The 21,483-nt window shown below is 42.6% G+C and overlaps 1 protein-coding gene across 1 annotated transcript; it reads right to left on the bottom strand.

Annotated features, from left to right (window-relative positions):
• Positions 1-19,071: 19,071 nt before the first annotated feature.
• On the bottom strand, positions 19,072-20,968 carry LOC147464856 (uncharacterized). Its single transcript, XM_086516924.1, has one exon. The coding sequence runs from the start codon at positions 20,880-20,882 to the stop codon at positions 19,599-19,601; it is 1,284 nt and encodes a 427-aa protein (XP_086373050.1). The 5' UTR covers positions 20,883-20,968; the 3' UTR covers positions 19,072-19,598.
• Between the last annotated feature and the right edge of the window lie 515 nt (positions 20,969-21,483).

The following is a 21,483-nucleotide window of genomic DNA, read 5'->3' on the forward strand; positions in this document are numbered from 1 at the left end:
TGTAGCTTTATGGAGTGGAACCGATGGATTTACATCTAGAAAACACAATGGGCACTGTGTGATTAACTATATGCTACTATCTGAAGCCATCATGTATCATAAAAAGTGTTTTACTTGGCCAATGGAGCCCCTAAATCAAACTATCAGACCTTATGTATTGACTTTACATATGGAGAAACAACTAAGCATGATAATTTTAGCCAAAGAAAAGATAAGTTGTCTCTTTGTATGAATTTTCAAACGGGCATCAATGTATATTGGAATGGTTGAGCAAAAGTTATGGATGACAAAGCTTCAATATGACGCACCATCAAAAACTAAATGGGAAGCTTTCAAGAAAATTATTTGTTCTTGTGCCAAAGATTTCTTTTCCATAAAGCATTTCCATGGTATCGACAAAGTTAGATCATGCAAAAGGTAGTTCGATAAAGAATGTCAAGATACTTGAAAGTCCTTGATAAAGATAATGTGAAGACAACTATCAAAGTCATTTGTATACATACAAAGCATTGATTCAAAAGAAGAGAACATGGGAAGTCAAACATCAAATTTCTTTAAGTCTAAGGAAAGGCACATGCACACAGAAGAGTTTGGTGAAACTTGAAGGGTAAGTGGCTTGAGAGTTTTGATAACTTGAGTCTTATGAATATATACGCACATTGTAGGCAACTATATGAGCAACCAAATGTTGAAAAGATGTCATTTTATGGTTCACTCCCATGTATGCCCTCTTTTTTTACGATTGAGGATGTGTGGGGCAGGCTCGAAAAGTTTGCCACCTGTAAAGCAAGAGATCTTTAAGATATCAAGCTGGAAATGATTAAATGGATATGAGATTTCACACATGATTGGATGTGTGATATGTTCAACCTTTCACTCAACATGGTATGCCTTGTGTTTGGAGCACTAAATGGGTCAAGCCTTCGCATAAAGGAGGGGATATAAAGAATGTAAATAACTACCAAACTATAATGATTGGGTTTCCTATAGCAAAGTTATTTGGGTGCATAATGGAGATAAAATTGAGTGATTGAGTTGAAAAAAATAGCAGGCGTGGAAAAGGACGAGTAGGTTTCCATCAAATGTCATAGCACCATTGACCATCTTGTCACTCTTCGTGTTCTCATGAAAGAAAGTCAGTTGAAAGGTAGTGATTGTATTGTTACTTTGTGAACTTTAAGAAAACCTTTGATACGATTCCACATAATAATTCGTGAAGAAGGATTGAATAACTTCAAGTGCCAAGTGAGTTTATGTTTGCAGTTTTTCGAATCTATGAGAAGGTGATATATCAATTATGCATGGTAAGATAAATTTTAAAAAAAATTGCAATCATTATTGGGGTTAAACAAAGATTTTCATCGTCGCCAACTCTCTTTGGTATATGCATCAGTCAATTGGAACAAATGATACTTTACTTTATGCAAGAAGAGGGCATTGAAGAGGTCACTATTTGCAATGCGGTAATCATGCTTTTGTTGTATGCAGATGGTATATAGGGCTTCTAGCACACACTTTAGAGGATGCACAAACGCTTATGGTTGTCCTTGAGAACTCTTGCTTGCATAGTGGACTGACTGTGAATGAATCCAAAAAAAAGGTTATGCTTGTGAAAACCAACCATAAGGAGAAGTCATGCATTGTGTTCAACAATGAGACACTTGAAGTTGTTGAGAAATTTCAAGTACCTTGGCCTTGAGTTTTCAGTCAATCACAATTGGTATGAATATGCTATGCATCGTTTGGAAGTTGAGCGTACTATACATTTGAGACATCCCATTGGGGCAATGGAGAAGAGTCAAGTTGATTGTGCACATTATGCTCTTTGCAAGTTCGAGAGTGTGAGTACCACACACTACTAGAGTGCTCAGCTTTTGGTCACATCCGAACTTGCTTCCTGTGAGGTCCCCACCCCGTCGTCTAAAACGGTGGATCTGATGGTAAACCTGGTGGCCACTAGATCTATAGCGGAAGCAAACAAAGTGCTTCAGGGTTCATCTAGCGGATGATCTCTCATCACAAAGTGAGTCGAGTTCGAGCCTACTAGCAATGAGATCTAGCTCCACCTCGCAGGAGAAGCGTACTTAACTTATCTAGCGATTCTAACACCCACCTTCCAAGAGGAGAGAAATCCCGAGTGCCTTTTTTCCCATGTTTCAGAGGCATGTACAGTTGAGACCTCGCCGCTCTTGGGGCAATGAGTACTACTAGTGTCGAGTTATAACACTATGGAGACGGAGAGTTCCCGACCAATCGGGACCACCCTTCTCATAGACATTTGGCAACCTGAGCCAAGTCCCCACTTTCCACCCCCACACTCACACTTCCTTTGTGTGTCTTAATTACTACCACAATGGTTGTTCAACATAAAATTCCTTGATTAAATTTCCGATTCACAAGGTTCGTTAAGACAGCCCTTCAACCAATATTGCAAAGTGGCACCAAGACAGAGTTCTAGTCAAAATTCTACTCAAACTTATTCATTAAAATTCCAATGTTCTGGAGGTACAACATCCCCCCTCCAGCGAGAGTTTACTCCTCCCGTTGTCGCCTAGCTGTCATACAACTAGGTATGTCCACCGCATAGAAAGCACGACATGGACATTTCCACTGCATAGAAAGCAAAACGTGGTTTCCCACCGCATAGAAAGCAAGTCGTGGGTAAAGGCCCTAAGCTAGTAACTCTAGATACTGCGAAATCGTCGCGAGCCGCCCCCTGTGATGAGTAGGGGGCCAGGACTAGTTCAACATTGGAAATAGAATGAACATGCCGAGCTAAATTTTCCCTAGTAGACATTCTTTCCTATTGCAAACAGTATATCCATCAACCATTCTTTCCTACTTAGACTTTAATATACAATTGAATTCAAATGCCGAGGTTTCCGTCGGATTTTCTCCAACATGTTTAGGGATATGTTCTTTCCTAGCTAAACGTATGCAATGATAAATTAAACAACTTGAATAAAATTGTGACCTACCTCCTCCATTTCTGCGTCAATGGCCCGTGAGAGGGCCGGTCCTTGGTCGTCCATGGGAGCTTTTCCTTTTCCATTCACATTGCTCGTTCTCGCCTCGCGGTCGTGGGCACCACCGAAGCGAGTTCTCTTTACCGAGGCCATTTTATACTCACTACTTAAATGATAAACTTGGAGAAAAGAGCTAATGTTCGAGAGCATCATAACAATCCAAATGACAAATTAGAATCATTGAACAATCCCTCTTATACGAGGGGGTTAGATTTTCCTTCGAGACATAGTAATTTTATGGATAATACTTTACTTGTCCTATGGGAACCGGCTCTAAAGTTAATCACTTGGCTTAGATGATTATAATTTCAGAATTTTACTAATTAAATTAAAAGAGAGATGAATTAAGCAAGCTCAATCACTTTCCTAATGCAATTAGAAAGATGTAGAATTACTGCATGCATAGGTGAGAGAAAATTCTCTTCTTAGTGGCTTAATGATGGATTAATTTTACCTTAATCACATCTTAATGTATGAGAAAATTGAATCTAACTTAGTTACACCAATTTTGTGTGGTAAAAGAATGAATTTCATCAAATCTACATCATTACCGGCTTAACAATTAATTACTATGCTGCCTAGAGAGAGAATTCTCTTCTAGTCATGTATTAATCATTGATTAAGAGTGATGAATGGCTGTATAATTAGCTATTGGATGATGATTATGTAATGGAATATAGATATGGAGAATTAGAGAGCAACTATTGGGAAACATAGCTAAGATTAAGCATAGTAGATGAGGAATTAAGAGAATGATGAAGAGGTTTACAGAAGAGCATAAATTAAATCATGATTATCGTGATTAGGGGCTCAAATCCTCCTGATTTTCTGATCCAAATGATTTCTCAAGACAAGAATCAGGCAGCACTTCCCTCCTTCGCTTCTCCTCCAAAAACTGTGTGTGCCGGCAGCACCTCCCCAAGGTGTGTGTGTGTGAGAGTACTGGGTGTGTGTGTGTGTGAGAGCATGTGTGTCTGTGTGTGTGTGAGCACACTCTTAAATAGGCTCCTTCAAGCTGAAAATCGACCAGCCTTGCTATTTGCATCTGGGTGAGCTCTCACATCATGCATAGCAAGTCTAGTTTCCTGCCTACCAAGTGTCCAGTTACCTAGTCTAACTGGCTCTCACACTCACTCTCAAGCTTGGAAACTCTCCCACAACTCCCACAAGACAAGAGGGCGCCCCCTAGCTACTAAAGCTGTCTTTGAGTGGCGTGGAACCTGTTCCCACACAGCCTCGAGCCCCGGTGCCTCCTCGCACAACTTTAAGAAAAAATTGGTTTTAGGCTAAAACGTCCCATACGAGTCGGAATTTAATGACGTAAATTTCTATACTAAGCTCTAACCAAGACGTACTGGTCCGAGTACATTCCATATTTAGCAGCCCCCGGGATCCAAAAATGCATTTTTTTCAAATTCGAGATACAAGTGCAATTTTTCAAGACGGTCAAAACTAAACAGGTCGGGCGACCAAAAACTTACTATTTTTGAAAATTATTTTACAAAAATTATTTTAATTTACATTTCGAAACTTTAAAACATTCTAAACATCATGGCATTGACAGAATTCAAAAAACTGCTAGAAATAGTAACTTTTTTCCAATATGTTCATTCCATGATACAAGGGTGCTCTTTTTGGTCGGGTCATAGACCTTACAACCTCCCCAACATGAAGAATTTGAGATGTCCTCATCGCAAGAATGTGTATGGGTAATCTTTTATGAGCGTTGGTTCGTCCTCCCAAGTTGCATCTTCTTCAGGGTAATCCTTCCACTTTACTAGATGCTCTGTGATAGTTCTGTTGCGTAACTTCCTTTCCCTTGTTTCAAGTACATAGTCAGGTTGGAGCTCGAGAACTCCTTGTGTTGGCATGACTATCTGATCGTAATCCAAGAATTGATCAGAATTAGGGATGTAGGGTTTGAGTAAGCTGACGTGGAAGACATCATGAACCTTCAAGTTTGCAGGTAACTTTAGCTTGTAGGCCTGGTCACTCACAACCTTAACAATCTCAAATGGTCCACAATACCTTGGGCTTAGTTTCTTGTATCTGCCTAGAGATAAGTTGCTTTTCTTTGGTCGGTCTCGCAGAAAAACCTTATCTCCTTCTTTGAAAGTTCTTTCCGAACGGTTCTTATTTTCTTATCTGCATAGTGCTTCTCTCTATCCTGAGTGGCCTGAATGTCTTGGCGAATAGATCTAGTCTGAGCTTCCATTTCTTCTAGCATCTTCCTAGAGGCTTCTACCCTGCTGGTTCGATACGAGAAGTTCAGTGGTGCTAAACAGTCCTGTCCATAAAGAGCTTTGAAGGGTGACATTCCAATGCTTCTGTGTTTGAAAGAATTATAAGCATACTCCACCAAAGGTAGATATTGTAACCACTTCTTTGGCTCTTGCGAACAATAGGCTCTGAGAATGTCCTCTATGACTTCATTAACTCTCTCAGTTTGCCCATCTGTCTGCGGATGATACGCTGTACTGAAGGCTAATTGTGACCCAATAGATTGGAAAAGAGAAGTCCAAAATTTTGATGTAAACTTGGCATCTCTATCACTAACGATACGCTTGGGTAGACCATGTAACTTAAAGATCTCCTTGATGAATACCCAGCTAATATCTGAAGCAGTAAAGGTTGTCTTTACGGGTATTAGATGAGCCACTTTTGTGAGCATATCAACAACCACGAAAACAGAGTCATAACCTCCTATAGAAGGTAATCCTATAACGAAGTCCATACTGATGCATTCCCATTTCATCTGGGGTATGTCAAGAGGTTGAAGTTGCCCTGGTAACTTGATCCTTTCAGCTTTTATCCATTGACAAGAAAGACATTGCCTCACATAGCGAAGTATGTCTCCTTTCACTCCAGACCAAAAATAACTCCTCCTGACAGCATGAAGAGTCTTAGCATAGCCTGGATGACCAGATGTAGGGCTATCGTGTGCTTCATACAGAATAGCCTTGTTTAAAGCGGGGTCTCTAGGTACACAGAGTCTATGTCTGTAGTAAAGACATCCTCCCATAAGAGAGTAATCTTTAGCTTCAGGTATCTTATTCTGTTGGACCAATGATACTATACGTTGGTATTCTGGATCTACCAAAGATGCTTCTTTGATTTTGTCCCAGATAGAGTTATTTCGAATAGAGATAGCTTCGAGAAAAGATTTTCGGCTAAGTCCATCTACAACTGCATTTTCCTTCCCTGGTCTATACTTTATGTCAAGGTCATATTCTTGTAAAAGCTCTATCCATCGCCGTTGTCGCATATTGAGAATAGGTTGAGTAAAAATTTAAGCTCTTGTGGTCTATCACTAGCTGAAACTTGCGCTCGAGAAGATAATGTCTCCATAACTTTAGCGCATGTATAGCCGCTAAAAGTTCCAAATCATGAGTAGGATAATTCTTCTCATGATCCCTCAGCTTTCGCGAAGTATACGCCACCGGTCTTCCTTCTTGAGTAAGAACTCCACCTAGAGCAAATTTGCTAGCATCGGTCGCTACTTCAAATTCCTTACTGAAATCTGGAAGCTTTAAAATAGGAGCTGAGACCAAGAATTCTTTTAGCTTAGCAAATCTAGACTCGTGCTCGGTCTTCTATTTGATCCCCATTCCTTTCTTCAGGAGTTCCATCAAAGGTGCAGCAATACGTGCATAATCCTTGACAAAAATCATGTACCATCCCGTTATCCCAAGAAATCCTCTTACTTCGCTGACGGTAGATGGTTGAGGCCAATCAACGATATCCTTGACTTTATCTGGGTCCACTGAAATCCCTTCGGCCGATATGAAAAATCCAAGATAATTGACCTTTGGTGAGCAAAAGGTACACTTGCTCTCTTTAGCATAAAGTTGGTGTTCTCGAAGAAGATCAAGTACTTTGCAAACATGTTCTTCATAATCTGTCTCGTTCTTAGAATAGATCAGAATGTCATCAAAGAAAACCAAGACAAAATCATCCAGATAAGGTTTGAAAATATCCTACATAAGTCGATTGAAGCTTGCAGGCATTTGTTAGACCAAAAGACATTACTGTGAATTCGTAGTGTCCATACCTAGTGTTGAAAGCTGTCTTTGGAATATCTGATTCTTTGATCCTGATTTGGTAATATTCTGACCTTAGATCAATCTTTGTAAACATTTTGGCGCTGTGTAGCCTGTCCAAGAGTTCGTCAATCCTTGGAATTGGATACTTGTTCTTGACAGTTACCCGGTTCAGTCCACGGTAATCTATGCATAGCCTTAAGGTTCCATCCTTCTTCTTCTGAAAAAGAACCGGTGCACCCCAAGGAGAAGTACTGGGTCGAATGAATCCTTGCTCAATGAGTTGCCTAAGTTGTTCCTTGAGTTCGATGGCCTCTGGAAGTGACATTTTATAAGGTCGCTTTGAGATAGGTTCACATCCAGGGATAGTCTCAATCTCGTGATCTACCTCTCTATGTGGCAGAAGATTGGTAAGGTCTTCAGGGAATACATCATCATACTCCCTCAACCAGTTTGGTCAAAGTGAGGTATCTGATTGGTCCACCTTGTTGAGCTTTACCGCATAAATTTGTTGCCCCTTTCTTAGTCCCATCAAAAGTCTGTTGGCCTTAACTAGAGTAGCCCTAGGTCTCCCGTTGTCCCCCTGGATTAAGGCTTCATTACCCAAGTTATCTGTAAAGGTAAAGTTTCCTTGTGCACAATGGATGTGGGCCTTATTTTGCTTTAACTAGTCCATCCCTAGTATCCCATCAAAGAATCCTAAGGGTAGGGTTTGAAATTGGGCAGAGGTTGGGTGTCCCCCTAAATCAAAGTCGATTTTTCCTGCAGAATGTTGAGATACTACTGCCTTGCCGTTTGCTAATTCTACGACTAGTTTGCTTGTTGGATACTTATCTAGCTTTAGCTTCCTCATGCATCTGGGTGAAAGAAATGAAAGAGTACTACCACAATCTATAAGGAAATTAACTTGTTCACCTCTGAGAGATCCTGGCGTATGAATGACTGCATATTGCTCGCAACCATTGGGGTTGTCAATTGTAGCATGCAAGGTTGCTCTCTCCACTGCTTCATCACCCACAGTTGGTTGTACCACCGTCGAATTCACTCTGGTGGTAGCTCCACGCCCTCGCCCTCTGTTCATCCTTCCACGTCCTCCTCTTCCATTAGATTGGCCACGCCCATGGGCATTCAAGGGTATGGCATTGGCGCTGGTTGCCTGAGTGTTCCTGGGGCACTTGGATCTGTAATGTCCAAACTCGCCGCAACCATAGCATTGAACATCTGGGAACTCCATGGTTGTGGTGGTAGCCACAATAGGGCGCTAGTCATATGCTTGGTTGACTGGTCTGTTATTCCAAACATTTGTCATTGCCCTCTTTGCCCAATGATTCCTCCTATTCTGATTAACTTTTTGTACTTCAAGAGTTACAGGTTTGGCCCTCAACAAGGCATCCTATAGTGTTGTCGGCCTGAGAGCTTCCAACCGAGTATTCAAAGGCTCAATTAGCCCTTGGCAGAACCTTGCTACGTGTTGTTCCAAAGTCATCTTAGGAGCATATCTCCGAAGAGTGACAAACTTTGCATAATACTCTTCGACAAATGAAGTTAGCTGCCGAAGTGAAAAGAACTCGTTCATCTTCAAGGTTTTATAGGCGGGTGGTAAGTAATGTCCCATTATTGCAGCTTTGATGTCTTCCCAAGATTGGGAAGATCCTTAATATCCAGGTCCCTGCAATGTTGCTTCCACCATATCTTGGCATCGCAAGCATGGTTTGATTCACGGGTTGGGTTCCCGCAGCTTCAAAGTAGTCGTCCATTGCTTCCATCCACACTTCCGCATCTCTCTCCACATTTGCCCCCTCGCCCTTAAAGAGTGGAGGTTGGGCTTGTTTAAGGAGGAGCTTCTTCTCTTGCGTTTTCGAGTAGAGAGCAGCTTCTGGCGGTGCCTACATGGATTATACGAGATTCTTGATACCATTAGTCGGATTTCAAAATAGACACAAGACTTTAAATAAAATTCAAGATCCCACTTTATCAAGAGACAGAGATTCAGAGACAAAAAGCACTTTATTGATGAAAAATTATTACAATCGAAAACCCTCAAGGTTTAGGATAACTGATGATCAATTTATTACATGGCTTTTTGGATTGCATATAAGATACGCCTAGCAAGTTGTGTTCACATGATACTCTACTTTATTCGTGAAGTAGTTCCTGTGAGTGGATAGTAAACTATGGTGTCGAGCCGGGATTCTTCTTTTGGTACTCCAAAAGTTCTGACTCTGTTTGCTGGGATTACATTGGTGACCTTCTCCAAAAGCCACTCGTTGAGGGTTTGATTGGTGTCGTCAGAGACAGTCAGGTCCAATCATGTAGGCAGCAAGTAGAATATCTCCACCACCCTCAACTCTTCTCCCCAACGTATCTTCTTCAAATCGGTAGCCAGGCATCCTAGCTTTCGAGCGTTGATGTAGTAAACCCCTCCTGCAAGTGTCCAATCAAGTCCCCATCCTCTATCGATGCGAGTGGAGTGTGGCGTATGAGCCTTCATCAGTATCTCCATGATATATCGCCTGAATAGGTAAACTGGGGATCGTCAAGCTTGATTGTAAATGAGCTCAAACACTTGGAACTTCCGATATTCTAGTACGGGGTCTTCCTGCAACACCAATGCAAGGAATTCGGATCAGCTACCTATATATTTTTAGTTTCTTATAAATATTCAAACAATACGACTTTATTTCTCTAACCTTGGCTCTGATACCAGGTGTGAGGTCCCCACCCCGCCGTCTCAAACAGCGGATCTGATGGTAAACCTGGTGGCCACTAGATCTATAGCGAAAGCAAACAAAGTGGTTCAGGGTTCATCTAGCGGACGATCTCTCATCACAAAGTGAGTCGAGTTCGAGCCTACTAGCAATGAGATCTATCTCCATCTCGCAGGGGAAGCGTACTTAACTTATCTAGTGATCCTAAGACCCACCTTCCAAGAGGAGAGAAATTCCGAGTGCCTTTTTCCCCATGTTTCAGAGGCACGTACACTTGAAACCTCGCCGCTCTTGGGGCAATGAGTATTACTAGTGTCGAGTTATAACACTATGGGGACGGAGAGTTCCCGACCAATCGGGACCACCCTTCTCATAGGCATTTGGCAACCTGAGTCAAGCAACCACTTTCCACCCCCACACTCACACTTCCTTTGTGTGTCTTAATTACTACCACAATGGTTGTTCAACATAAAATTCCTTGATTAAATTTCCGATTCACAAGGTTCGTTAAGACAGCCCTTCAACCAATATTGCAAAGCGGCACCAAGACAAAGTGTAAAGAATGAGGATGCAAGAGAGCTACACAAGACAAGCACAAAGCACACAGAGATGGAAAGCTTCTTCTTCTTCTTTACAGAAAAGAGAGTACAAAATGACTAAGTGCTAAAGCTGAAAAATAGCACATATGTACATGCGGTCACTAAGTGTGAACTCGCTAGAAGCGTACTAGGCTGGCACTATAAGTGTAGTCCAGCTGTAGAATCACTGGCAGAGATCCTCCGTGTCGGTCACCTAACGCACCAGTGAGTAAATGCCGTAAGCGGCCAAGACCCGTAGTGGATGCCAGCTCAAGGTGTAGAGCTCGACATCTCAACACTCCCCCTCGAGCTCTGCATGTTGCAGAGTCCAAGCATAGTCCGGAAACGTCGAAGCTTCTCAGCTCCGAGGGCCTTGGTAAAGATATCCGCTATCTGCTTCTCTGTGCTGACGTAGACCAAGTCGATGTCGCCCGCCAACACTCGCTCTCGAACGTAGTGGTAATGGACCTCTATGTGTTTGGTCCTGGCATGGAACACTGGGTTCCTAGCCAATTGCATGCTGCTGAGGTTGTCACAATGGATGAAAATTTGCTGGTCCACCTGCACTCCCAAGTCCTCAAGTAATGTGCGTAGCGAAGCTACCTCGCACGCCGCAACTGCTGCACCTCTGTACTCGGCCTCTGTGCTCGATAAAGCAACCGTAGGCTGCTTTTTGCTGCTCCAAGTAATAGCAACACTCCCAAAAGAGAACATGAAGCCACTCGTAGATCTCCTATTAACATGAATGCTAATGGTGCATCTGCTGCATAGAACAATGCGTAGTCAAGAGTACCTTGCACATACCTAAGTGTGCGTCGTACTCCATCCAAATGTGGCTTCCTCGGAAGCTGCATGAACTGACTCTCCAAGCCTACTGTGTAGCTCAAGTCTGGCCTTGTGATAGTCAAGTAGATTAGACTACCCACAATCTTCCTGTACATGTTGACATCCTCAACAACATCACCCTTCTCTGCACTCAGCTTTGCATTCACATCCAAGGGAATAGAAATTGGCTTACAATCAGCCATACCATACTTTGACAACATGTCCAAAGCATACTGTCTCTGTGATAGCCATACACCCTCTGGAGTCCTGATCACCTCAATGCCAAGAAAGTAGCGCAACTCGCCTAAATCTTTCATTTCAAACTCCTGTTTGAGAAGACCCTTCACATGGTCAATCTCCATAGCATTGTCACCAACAATAATAAGGTCATCTACATATATGGTAATGACCACAATCCCCACATCACTCTCACGTACATAGAGTGAATGATCAGCATGAGCTCTCCTAAAACCAATACTGACAAGATACTTGGCAATCCTATCATACCATGCTCTAGAGCCCTGCTTCAAACCATACAAAGCTTTGAGAAGTCTACATACATAATCTGGGTAACCTGGATCGACATAACCAGGTGGCTGATCCATATACACTTCCTCTTGCAACTCACCATTCAAGAAGGCATTCTTTACATCCATTTGATGCATAATCCATCCTCTAGATGCAGCCACTGCTATGACAGCTCTCACAGTCGTCATCTTTGCCACTGGAGCAAAGGTCTCCTCATAGTCTATGCCATACGTCTGTGCATAACCCTTTGCGACCAGCCTTGCCTTGTGACGCTCAATGTTACCATCAGCCTTATGCTTGGTTTTATACACCCATTTGCAGCCAATAGCTTTCTTGCCACTTGGCAATGGCACCAACTCCCATGTGTCATTTGCTTCCAATGCAGCCATCTCTTCATTCATTGCATCATCCCAATGCACATTTCCAACTGCATCCTCAAAACATGTGGGCTCCACATCCTGTATCACCTTAGCCATGTAGGCTTGGTGATGCGCTAGATACCCATCATAAGTCAATTTTTCTGAACTGGATTTCTGACTCTATTAGATCTGCGCGGTCCTAGGTCACTCCTTTGCCCTCTAGCATCTTCTTGTACTTTCCTTACACCAGGTGTCCTGACAGCCGGAATTCCAAATTCCTCATCAAGACTTTGTTCAGAACCATCTGAATCCATGTCTACATGTGAAAAACCTGATGATGCATCAGCCATAAAGGGAGGTTCATCAACCTTTTCCTTTCCTTTTCGTGATACATTCCCTGTACCTGTTGGTGGAGTAACCTGCGTATGTAGTCTACCATTCCATGGTTTCTCAACAGAGCCACGAGAAGAGGACTCTTGTGGTCCACTCAAAACCTGTGACTGTGGCCTCACATTTTGTACAACCACATCATCTTTTACATCAGCCCCAATAGTGCCATGTGCATTACTGTACCAGCTGCTCATCTCATCAAAGACTACATCTCTGCTCACTCGTAATTCTCGTGTAGTAGGATTGTAGCACCTGTACCCCTTTTGTTCAAGGGAATATCCCACAAGAATACATTTCTCTGCTTTAGGATCCAATTTCCTACGCAACTCATCTGGTACATGCACGTAAGCTATGCAGCCAAACACTTTCAAGTGTGTCAAATCAAGCTTTGTACCTGTAAACTTTTCTTCAGGTGTTACATCATGCACCGCAGCTGTAGGTGTCCTGTTCATAATGTACACAGCTGTATTTACAGCTTCAGCCCAGAAATGATGAGGCATGTTCTTCTCATTCATCAATGCACGTGCAACCTCTGCAATGTGCCTGTTTTTCCTTTCTGCGACCCCATTCTGCTGTGGAGTATATCTGCATGTAAACTGCCTGTGTATACCATGCATTCGCAGAAAATCTGAAAAATCATTGGAGAAGTACTCTCCCCCTCCATCTGACCTCAATGTCTTGATTTGCATATCTGTCTCCTTCTCAATCATGACTTTGAAGTTTTGAAAGTGACCAAACACTTCACTTTTGTTACGCATGAAGTAGACCCATACTTTCCTTGTATGGTCATCAATGAAAGAGACATAATACCTGCAACCATGTATACTTGTAGTATCGGTTGGACCCCAAACATCTGTGTGCACCACCTCAAGTGGCTTTTTACATACATTGCGCTCATGTGGAAATGAGCCCTTTGACTGTTTTCCAAACTGGCATGCTGCACACACTTTATGCATACCATCCACCTTGAATTTGGGCAAACCTTTTACAATCTGTTTTGATTGCATGCTGCGCAATCTCTGCTCATTGACATGGCCAATGCGTTTGTGCCAAATGTCAACATCAGCCACAACACCTGTGCCCTGTGCAAATAATGCAGCTTTTACCTCAGGCATGTCTACATTCAGCGTAAACATTCTACCCACACATTTTCCCTCTATGATCAGCTTACAGCCATTCTGGAAATCTTCTACATAACAGCCATTTGGATTGAAGCGAACCTGCAAACCCTGCTCAACCATTTGTCCAACAGAAACAAGATTCTTTGTAATGTTTGGGACATGAAGTACATCTGCTAAGTACTTTGATTTTCCATTCTTCGTATTTAGAGGTATGTCCCCTACATGAGCAATGGGGTGAGTTGTGTCATCTCCTATCTGCACATATCCTGACACATCTGGTTTGCGCATATCTCTAAACCACTCTCCACGAGACGTCATGTGATTAGAGGCACCTGAATCCACATACCAAACATCATCTTGGGAGGAATTCTTTGCAGCCATTATATTCATTACATGCTGCATAACAAACATGCGCTCGTTTTTGCTGTCATCTGCATCTCTGCTAGTAGATGCATAGTTGCCCTGTTCTCTCTTTCTACTTGCTTTTCCCTTTGGACAGTCACGTGACATGTGACCTCTTTCACCACAAGTCCAACATTCTCTACTATCTGGAGTATGTTGCTGCCTGCTTGATCCTGCACCACGACCTCTTTGACTCCCCTTGCCTTGAGACTGGTTTCCCCTGCCACCTGTATTGTTTTGATTTGATTGACCTTCCAGAAATTGGCCCCTGCAACCCCTTGGGCCTCGACCACGACCTCTACCTCTACCTCTGTTGGAGTTAGAATAGAAGGCCTGTTCACAATTATTTCTGCCATGAGAAGAAGATGTGTCAAGGTTCTTCTCCTCAAGAATAAGCATAGAAATCAAATCTTGGAACACGGGGATGTCGTCTCTTGTATTCATGGAAGACCTAAAATGTACATACTCATCTCCTAGACCATCCAAGCATGCACGGACAATGTCATCGTCTTCCACTGAGACTTTAATAGATTCAAGAGCCTCAATGATACTCTTGATCTTCAAAGCATAATCATTGATGGAGAGGTTGTTCCTCTTAACCTGATTTAGCTCCGACTTTAGTTGAAGCTTCGTGGCCTTGGTGTTCACCTCGAACACTCTGCCTAAGTTTTTCCATGCAATGGCGGGGGTTTCAGCATCCTGTAGATAGCCCATCATGCCATATGTGATGCTCATAGAAAGCCAATACATCACTTTGCTCTAGCCTTGTTGCCAGTCCCTCAAAGCTTTCCTTTGTTCTGTTGTAGCATTTGCCTCGGGAATCTCTGGTTCCTTTTCATTGTCTCCTTCTACATAGTCCCAATAACCTTTTCCTTTTAGGAAATTTGTTATTCTGAACTTCCATGCAGGGTAGTTATTTTTCTCAAGCTTCTCAGTAACAATCTGACTGAAACCGTCAGACATCTTGAAGCACCAAGACAAAATAGCTGCAATCTGCAAAAACCTGCAAATCTGTTGAACCTGCTATCGTGGTTCCTGTAACGCTTTCTACACTCAACGAGTGTCCACAATCAAGCGTTTCACAACCACTGTACTTGTACAGTAAATCTCTGTATACTGCACTTTGGAGACCTATTCAGAAACTTGTGCGAACGAAGGGATTGTGATGCTCTTGCTCTCTTAGCCTCTCTTGCCTGCACCATGCTCTGATACCATGTAAAGAATGAGGATGCAAGAGAGCTACACAAGACAAGCACAAAGCACACAGAGATGGAAAGCTTCTTCTTCTTCTTTACAGAAAATAGAGTACAAAATGACTAAGTACTAAAGCTGAAAAATAGCACATATGTACATGCGGTCACTAAGTGTGAACTCGCTAGAAGCGTACTAGGCTGGCACTATAAGTATAGTCCAGCTGTAGAATCACTGGCAGAGATCCTCCGTGTCGATCACCTAACGCGCCAGTGAGTAAATGCCGTAAGCGGCCAAGATCCGTAGTGGATGCCAGCTCAAGGTGTAGAGCTCGACATCTCAACACAAAGTTCTAGTCAAAATTCTACTCAAACTTATTCATTAAAATTCCAATGTTCTGGAGATACAACATCCCCCCTCCAGCGAGAGTTTACTCCTCCCGTTGTCGCTTAGCTGCCCATACAACTAGGTATGTTCACAGCATAGAAAGCACAACATGGACATTCCCACCGTATAGAAAGCAAGACGTGGTTTCCCATCGCATAGAAAGCAAGTCGTGGGTAAAGGCCCTAAGCTAGTAACTCTAGCTACTGCGAAATCGTCGCGAGCCACCCCTTGTGATCAGTAGGGGGATCAGGACTAGTTCAACATTGGAAATAGAATAAACATACAGAGCTAAATTTTCCCTAGTAGACATTCTTTCCTATTGCAAACAGTATATCCATCAACCATTCTTTCCTACTTAGACTTTAATATACAATTGAATTCAAATGCCGAGGTTTCTGTCGGATTTTCTCCAACATGTTTAGGGATATGTTCTTTCCTAACTAAATATATGCAATGTTAAATTAAACAACTTGAATAAAATTGTGACCTGCCTCCTCCATTTCATCGTCAATGGCCCATGAGATGGCCGGTACTTGGTCGTCCATGGGAGCTTTTCCTTTCCCATTCACATTGCTTGTTCCCGCCTCGCGGTCGTGGGCACCACCGAAGCGAGTTCTTTTTACCGGAGCCATTTTATACTCACTACTTAAATGATAAACTTGGAGAAAAGAGCTAATTTCCGAGAGCATCATAACAATCCAAATGAAAAATTAGAATCACTGAACAATCCCTCTTATACGAGGGGGTTAGATTTTCCTTCGAGACATAGTAATTTTATGGATAATACTTTACTTGTCCTATGGGAACCGGCTCTAAAGTTAATCACTTGACTTAAATGATTATAATTTCAGAATTTTACTAATTAAATTACAAAAGAGATGAATTAAACAAACTCAATCACTTTCTTAATGCAATTAGAAAGATGCAAAATTACCGCATGCATAGGTGAGAGAAAATTCTCTTCTTAGTGGCTTAATGATGGATTAATTTTATCTTAATCACATCTTAATGTATGAGAAAATTGAATTTGACTTAGTTACACCAATATTGTGTGATAAAAGAATGAATTTCATCAAATCTACATCATTACCGGCTTAACAATTAATTACTATGCTGCCTAGAGAGAGAATTCTCTTCTAATCATGTATTAATCATTGATTAAGAGTGATGAATGACTGCATAATTAGCTATTGAATGATGATTATGTAATGGAATATAGATATGGAGATTTAGAGAGCAGCTATTGGGAAACATCGCTAAGATTAAGCATAGTAGATGAGGAATTAACAGAATGATGAAGAGGTTTACAGAAGAGCATAAATTAAATCATGATTATCGTGATTAGGGGCTCAAATCCTCTCGATTTTCTGATCCAAATGAGTTCTCAAGACAAGAATCCGGGCACACTTTCCTCCTTTGCTTCTCCTCCAAAAACTGTGTGTGCCGGCAGCACCTCCCCAAGGTGTGTGTGTGTGTAGGTGTGTGTGTGTGTGTGTGTGCGTACTAGGTGTGTGTGTGTGAGAGAGAGCATGTGTCTGTGTGTCTGTGAGCACACTCTTAAATAGGCTCCTTCAAGCTGAAAATCGATCAGCCTTGCTATTTGCATCTGGGTGAGCTCTCACATCATGCATGACAAGTTTAGTTTCCTGCCTACCAAGTGTCCAGTTACATAGTCTAAGTGGCTCTCACACTCACTCTCAAGCTTGGAAACTCTCCCACAACTCCCACAAGACAAAAGGGCGCCCCCTAACTTCTAAAGCTGTCTCTGAGTGGCCTGGGACCTGTTCCCACACAGCCTCGAGTCCCGGTGCCTCCCCACACAACTTTAAGAAAAAATTGGTTTTAGGTTAAAACGTACCATACGAGTCGGAATTTAATGCCGTAAATTGCTATATTAAGCTCTAACCAAAACGTACTGGTCCGAGTACCTTTCATATTTAACAGCCCCTAGGATCCAAAAATGCATTTTTTTCAAATTCGAGATACGGGTGTAATTTTTCGAGACGGTCAAAACTAAACAGATCGGGTGATCAAAAACTTACTATTTTTAAAAATTATTTTACAAAAATTATTTTAATTTACATTTCGAAGCTTTAAAACATTCTAAACATCATGGCATTGACAAAATTCAAAAAACTGCTAAAAATAGTAACTTTTTTTCAATATGTTCATTCCACGATACAAGGGTGCTCTTTTTGGTCGGATCAGAGACCTTACACTTCCCTCGCATTTTTAGCCATGACTTAAACCTACACCCTTTCCACTCCCAGCAACAGTGTGGGCTCTCGGCTGCAACTCTCATCACCACAATTTTAAAGCATCGAGAATCACTTAGGAGCCATGCATACTACATCATATGTAACTTTGGTCCCATAGGTCATATTTGACCTCCGAGGACAATAATAAAATTTCAATCTCTCTCGCTCTGTGTATGTGTGTGTGTGTGTCACTCCAAAGACGAGACAGACTGGCCAAAGCATATAGAGTTCTCTCTCGTGCATGCATTGGTTGCTGGGAAGAAGTTGGGGTCTTGTGTACCATTTTGTGTGTGCTTGTCTTAGAGATAAGGCAAGGTATCTTTCTCCATATATTTGGCATGTTAGAGCATGCCTTGGAGAACAAGGAGAAATGGGTACAAATCTTTGAATCCAAGTGTGTAAACAGACCTTTCAAATCTTGAATCCAAGTTTTTAGTATGTAAATGGATCCTGTCAGTGAGGAGCCAGAGCATCTTTTTGTTCTAGAAAAGCCTTTGTTTAGTTTGTAAATGGTCCCTTCATATACGCTTAAGACTTTTAGTTTCCAATTTTTTAATTTAAAATGCCAACATGAGACTTCAGATTGTTTGTGATATGTAATTTGTGTGAGCACTTTTTAAACCTGGATACCACTATAACTTTTAAACAAAAGGAAACTCAGCTCTAAAACAAAACTGCTTTTAGAAAATACACAAAAGGGAATTGGGTCTCTACTTAGAAAAATGAGTTTTCTCAAGCACTGCCAAGATGCCTGAAGCTAGCTACACCCGAAAGCCAATCTTGTGGTTAGAGATTAGTGCCATTCATAATGAAATAATCAAGACCAATAAAAATAACTTAGTAGTAGGTAATAATGTAGAGAGGATGCACCAGAGTTTGATGAGCATTGAAATTTCCATACAAGAGAGCTCCTTGAAAGGATCGAGAGGAGCTAGAAGACAATTTGTGTGGCAAAACTCACCTAAATGACATGTGCATGTAGAGTTTCAGGACAAGCACGCCCATCAAACAGCAACATACTGTACATGTCTTTGACCATGCACATAGTAGATGCTCTATGTGCAATGACATGGCTAAGCATTCCAACAGAAAGGACAATCGACGCTCCCGACCTTATAAGAATAGGCAGTAGCATCTACTATGTACTCTACTACCAAACTGTATCTGATTCCCCCCCCCCCCCCCCCCCCCCCCCCCCCCCAACCACAAAAAAGAGAAAAGATCAAATGCAAAACATTTTGAACCATGCTCAAGTATATCTTTTCCAAAACGCTTTGCCATAGACTTCTTGCAGCAATAAAATATAAACAACTTTTCAAACACACAGCTCGATAGAGCATCATATCATGACCAACTAGGGCCAGACACTCTTTTCTTACAAAACAGAACTCAAAAGTATGATCCGAGAGAGAGAGAGAGTTGGCTTTTACTCGAGTAAAGGCACTCAACTCCAACCCCATGAAGTATATAGAACATTCATGATGCTCTCTCATCTTCCACCAAAGTGGAGCTCCTCCTAGGCAGAACCATTACATAAAAACTTGGATACATTTGTTTGTGACATCTTGCTGATGCACAGAGATCTCCAACTTCGTGATACGGGATCGCAAAGCACCCATAGTACTGTATTGTGTGCGGGAAAAAACATACAAAAAAGTTTTTCGGACAGCATTACAAAAAAGTTTTTTGGACAGCATTACAAAGCTTAGTTATACTGTCTCCATCTCAGTCACCTATGCTACGAGCACCTTTCTGTCGTACCTCTTCTATTCATTCCTAAAGCATTCAGTTGTTATTCGTACGCGGAACTATAAAGAAGCTCCCAGACTGTTCTATTTGCTGAGCCTGCTTGTTCACATTGGTGATTATGGTTTGCAAATGCTTGCTGCCTTCCTCCTTGATATGATGTCCTCCTTGCTTGATCTGTTGGCTAATGCCTTTGAATTGCTCTTTAAAATGGTCACGGCGCCGCCGTCGCCGCCCTCCAAGATGCGAGTCATTATGGCCAAGGCTGTGCTCGTGTGTGTAAGTGTCGTCGTCATCGGGGAACGATTCTACTATAGGCTCCGAATGATACGTCTCTATCAATGCCGTATCGCCGCCCATGTTAGTGATTGCATCAGCATCACCATTTTGAGCACCTTCATGATTGGCATCTGCATTGACGAGACCTGGAGTAGAATAGGAGGTTTCCAAGGTAACTGATGATGCATTATGTGTAGGATTATCCACACCCAAGGTATCTGCCAAAGGGGCGTATTCCGATGCCGCAAGTGGAAGGCTTTCATCAGGCGGCGGCCCATGGCCATGATGTGAGCTGCTATGGCCATGATGTGAGCTATCATGCCCATTATGTGAGTGCTTATGCTCATGGTGAAAAGGGCCATGGCCATGATATGAGCTGCTGTGACCATGGTGTGAATCATCATGCTCATCATGTGAAGCAACATGCTCGGGATGCGAATTACCAACGTCTTCATGTGAAGGGACATCATTCTGCTGTGAAGCCTCATTTCCTGTAGGGTAGATGTGAGGGGAGGGATGATACTGACCTGCTGTATAGCCATAGCCGGTTCCAAAAGGAGCTGGGGTCATCGGAGACTGAAGATGTATGAGACCTGATGTCGAAAAGGAGATGTCATTGATGAAGGGGACACGCAGAGGAAGCTCAGGGAGTGTTGTGCTTTTGTTAATCTCCTCTTCTTCGTGAGGACAAGCTCCCATATTGCTCGAAGGTGGGCTGGAGACCGGGGGTGCGATGACAATTTCAGAGACAGGTTTGCCTTCGTCCTCTGCAATGACTGGGCTTTCGAGGTCGCTTCTCGAGTGTAAAGGAGGCTGAGGATCCTTACTTTTGTCAGAGGTGGGTAGATCTTGGCCGTGAAGAGGTGCCGCAGCTGAGCTTTGAGTGCATTCATTTGGATCTGGGGATGGCAATGCCTCCTTAGCTTGTCCTGCAGCAACAGTACAAGTAGTGGTTGAGCTAGAGGGGCGAGGCGGTGATGGAGGAGAAATTTGAAAGAATGGAAGACACTGCAGACAGCTTCTGCAAGGAGCAAGCAGATCCATAGCTGGAGTGGGTGCGTCAGTAACAAAGAATGTGTGCGTGAGTGAGAGGGTGTGAAAGATGTGCCAGCAAGAGGCGAGGACAGATAAAAGAGGGTGGGATCTGGATCCGAAATCGTGTTTTCGCGGGCAGGCGACCGTGTTGGAGCTTTGTGCGTGTCCGTCCGTGTGGCCGTTTCTGTGTGCGCGTGTGTTGTGGTGGGTTCTTTTGAAGGTGGTCAAGAGAGAGAGGAGATAAGGAACACTTTCCTCTCTCCCATGTTTTTGTTTTTGGAGTCGGGTAGGGCACGTCCAGTCGCTCTCCTCACACACCAAAAAAGTGAACAAGAAGAACGACCAGGACTATGCACCCAGAAACTGAAGGCAGACGCTTTTGTCACTAGTTTCCTCTGGACTGCGAGAGACCAGAATTATGTACACTCTTAGGGCGATGACTGTTCCCTTAAGAGACCCATTTCGCCAACTTGATTTGGGCGTGACAAGGACCAAGTACCTCTGTTCAAAGGCCCAGGCTGCGGAACTTGCTTTCCTCTCTCCCATGCAACTTGTTGCCGCTTGTGTGACTTTCTCTCTCCCCCCCCCCCTCCCTCGCATAACGTAAAAG

The sequence above is a fragment of the Adiantum capillus-veneris genome, chromosome 1 (assembly GCF_014529385.1).
Source record: "Adiantum capillus-veneris isolate H3 chromosome 1, ASM1452938v2, whole genome shotgun sequence".
Taxonomy (NCBI): domain Eukaryota; kingdom Viridiplantae; phylum Streptophyta; class Polypodiopsida; order Polypodiales; family Pteridaceae; genus Adiantum; species Adiantum capillus-veneris.